At 49.1% G+C, this 3,693-nt stretch overlaps 1 protein-coding gene across 1 annotated transcript in view; it reads left to right on the top strand.

Annotated features, from left to right (window-relative positions):
- Positions 1–1,305: 1,305 nt before the first annotated feature.
- LOC106808414 overlaps positions 1,306–3,693 on the top strand; it is a 4,820-nt gene continuing 2,432 nt past the window's right edge. Inside the window, exon 1 of the mRNA XM_014811134.1 lies at positions 1,306–1,369. Within this exon, the coding sequence (XP_014666620.1) occupies positions 1,321–1,369 (49 nt within the window). The 5' untranslated portion in view covers positions 1,306–1,320. The remainder of the gene's footprint in view (positions 1,370–3,693) is intronic.

Genomic DNA, 3,693 nt, shown 5'->3' with positions numbered 1-3,693 from the left:
ACACACACACACACACACACACACACACACACACACACACACACACACACACACACACACACACACACATATATATATCTCCCCTCTAGACAAATGGGTGCACATCATGCTGGGAGAGTGACAGAAAGTCTGGTATGAAAGCCTGTGGTATGATGTGTATTTATTATTGATGTCGAGCTTGTATCGCGTAATCTATCGCTTTATCATTGGAGTATTGTGTGAGGATCTGAATGAATGTGTAATATACATGTATATGTTGTCATGAATATTCGATTGCGAGATGGGACCGTTGTTCCAGATCGCTTGTGGGAGATGGTAGCTGGCGTTTCCTCTCTCACTGGTGGGAGAGGGTAGCTGGCGACTCTCTCACTGGTGGGAGAAGGTAGATGGCGTCTCCCCTCTCACTGATGGCAGAAGGTATATGGCGTCTCCTCTCTAGCTGGTGGGAGAGGGTATATGGCGTCTCCTCTCTCGCTGGTGGGAGAGGGTATATGGCGACTCCTCTCTCACTGGTGGAAGAGGGTATATGGCGTCTCCTTTCTCGCTGGTGGGAGCGGGTATATGTCGTCTCCTCTCTCACTGGTGGAAGAGGGTAGATGGCGTCTCATCTCTCGCTGGTGGAAGAGGGTAGATGGCGTCTCCTCTCTCACTGATGGCAGAAGGTATATGGCGTCTCCTCTCTAGCTGGTGGGAGAGGGTATATGGCGTCTCCTCTCTCGCTGGTGGGAGAGGGTATATGGCGTCTCCTCTCTCACTGGTGGAAGAGGGTATATGGCGTCTCCTTTCTCGCTGGTGGGAGCGGGTATATGTCGTCTCCTCTCTCACTGGTGGAAGAGGGTATATGGCGTCTCCTCTCTCGCTGGTGGGAGCGGGTATATGGCGTCTCCTCTCTCACTGGTGGAAGAGGGTAGATGGCGTCTCATCTCTCGCTGGTGGGAGCGAGTAGATTGCGTTTCCTCTCTCACTGGTGGGAGATGGTAGCTGGCGTCTTCTCTCTCACTGATCGGAGAGGGTATATGGCGTCTCCTGAGAGTGGGTATCTGTGGGTAGGTACATTGCGAGTGTTCCCATCCGATAAAGCAAGAGTACACATCGGCAGCGTTCGCGGTTGCTCTATTCCCTCTCACATATTGCTGCCTATGTTCGATCTCTCGAAACAATATAGTTTGCTGACTGTCCATGCACACACAAGGCATGGACTTCTCGTGCATATATAGATGCAAAATGCGCGAGTTTTCTGTGATACTGATTGATGCAAGGCAAATTACTAACGACCTTTTGTACTTTTAACTTTTTACAGGTTGAAGTAGACGAAACGTGATGCTCACCGTTCCCCCTGGCAACCAGGCCCTGTCTCTTTCACTCGCAGGTGACAATTATGTTTCTAGCTAATTAACTAGTCGTGTCGGCCTTTGTGCTTCGGTTTTCGTTTGTTTTAAATTACTAATCCTATGTAAATTTGGCTACACACCGGCGGAATAGCGCGATTATATGTTTAGCCTTGTGCTTTACGCATCGCTAATGCTCGCATTATGCAAAGCACATTATTGCACCCCACGTCGTATTGGCAAGTGCTGCAGGCGCCAAACTTTTTCTCATAATTATTTAATGAAAGATTCCGTCCTGTCATTAGTTGTGGTTTATAATGGCAGACACCCTCATTGTGGATGTGCGTGCGTGCGTGCGTGAGTGTGTGTGCGTGTGTGTGTGTGTGTGTGTGTGTGTGTGTGTGCGGGCATGAGTGCGTGTGCGTGTGCGCGCGCCTGCGTGTGCCTGCGTGTATGTGTTTGTGTATGCGTGCATTGTGTGCGCCTGTATGTGTGCCTGCGCGCGCGCAGGTGTGTGTCTGTGTCTGTGTGTGCGTGCGCGCTATTTCTACCATGTCTATTCAGCATGCAGCAACGGGTGGCGCGTATACCTTGCATTTTCCTCCGGTTACAACTTTAGCGTTTCGACCCTATTCCCTAATTTCGTTAAATCGCCAAATCCGGTAGTTTCTAATACGCTCGGGTATACATTCTCTCGCAATCACAACTGTGGCGGCGGCGGCGGTGGCGGTGGCGGCGGACTCCCGAAGTCTTTGATCAATGAGTAAAGTACATGCTAGTCGGTGAGCCCTCGTGAGTGCAATTAATTATCCAGTAGTATATATAGCCAGCGGTCCATCCCCATAATCACCACGCGTCAGAGTGTTTGTCGCCGCGCGGTTGTTCGTTTCCCTCTCCCTCAGCCTCCCTCACCTTTCTCTCTCTCTCTCGCTCTCATTTTTTTTCTTTCTTTCTCCTCCTCTCTCTCTCTTTCTCATTCTCTTTCTCTCTCCTCTCTCTCCTCTCCCGCGCACTGTCTCTCATTCTCTCTTTTTCTCTTTCTCCCCCCCCCTCTCTTTCTTTCTCTTTTTCTTTCTCTCTCTCTCTTTCTTTCTCTCTCTCTCTCTCTCTTTCTCTCTCTCTCTCTTTCACGCTCTCTCTGTCTTTCTCTCTCTCTCTCTTTTTCACGCCCCTTCTTTCTCTTTCTTACTCACTCTCCCCTTCTCTAGCCCTCCTCTCTCTCTCTGTGTATCTCTGCAAGTGTATCTATCTATGTCCTCTCTACGGGAATAGAGAAGCGCTGCGCTGTGTCTTTTTCTTTGCGCTGTTATTGATGTTAGTTTTGAATAACTTCATTACAGTCTGGAGAGGATGCGCTCGGACAAAGATGTTATCGTATTCCATCGAATTGCATGTCCAATTATAATAATTGAGTCGCGGCCGTGGCTAGTTACTGGTGCTGCGGCAGTCATTGTTATGTGTAGCTATTGTGTTGTAGTGTATTGGATGAGCGGCATGTGCGCCACGTTGTTCGCATTGCGTACAATGTCTCACATGGTCAAGCTGCTGGCATTCTTTGTGAATATACTCGTGCATCTTTCTTTCTCCGACGCTCGCACTCGCTCCCCCTCTCTCTCTTTCTTTCTATGCCCCTCTGTCTCTATTCTCTCGCTGTGTCTTTCTTCCCACTCTCTCCCGTTTGTGCCCCCTCCCTCCTTTCTCTTCTCTTGGTCGCTCTTTGTTCTTTGTCTCCATTCGCTCCATTCGCTCTCGCTTTCCCTCTTTCTATCTTACTCCCCCTCTTTCTTTCTCTTTCTTTCTCTCTCTTTCTATCTACCTCTTTTTCTTTCTCACGCGCTTCTTTCCCGTCTCTCTCTCTCTCTCTCAATCTGACGATTTCTTATCTGTAGCTGAACTGTATCTTTATAATTTTCTACCTCGCTGACCGTCCCTCGTTTTCTTTTTCCTTTTCTCGTACGTTATTGCGTTATACATCAATGCGTTATACATATCTCTTGTTAGTAAGTCATTGGATCTCATGTCATCCGATGTCTGCGTGGGTTGGGCGCGCATCACCGCGTTACAACGTGCCCGCCCGGTGACCGGCTGTCGCTATCAACAGAAATCGGATGCGGTTATGTCGTTAGCACTAGCTGACGCTGACTCTCGCAATTAACATCGCCGTATCCTCCCTCTCTTCGCTCACTATTCATCTCTCTCTCTCTCTCTTGCTCTCTCGCTGCCTTTCTTGCTCCCTCTCTCCCGCGCTCTCCCCCTCCCTTTCCATCTCGCTCTCTTCCCTCTCTCTCTCTCTCTCTCTTTTTCTCTCTCTCTCTGTCTCTCTCTCTCTCTCTCTCTCTCTGTCTTTCTCTCTCTTTCTTTCTCT

This window comes from Priapulus caudatus, unplaced genomic scaffold, assembly GCF_000485595.1.
Source record: "Priapulus caudatus unplaced genomic scaffold, Priapulus_caudatus-5.0.1 Scaffold274, whole genome shotgun sequence".
NCBI lineage: Eukaryota > Metazoa > Priapulida > Priapulimorpha > Priapulimorphida > Priapulidae > Priapulus > Priapulus caudatus.
This window is presented reverse-complemented; position numbering and strand designations above follow the sequence as displayed.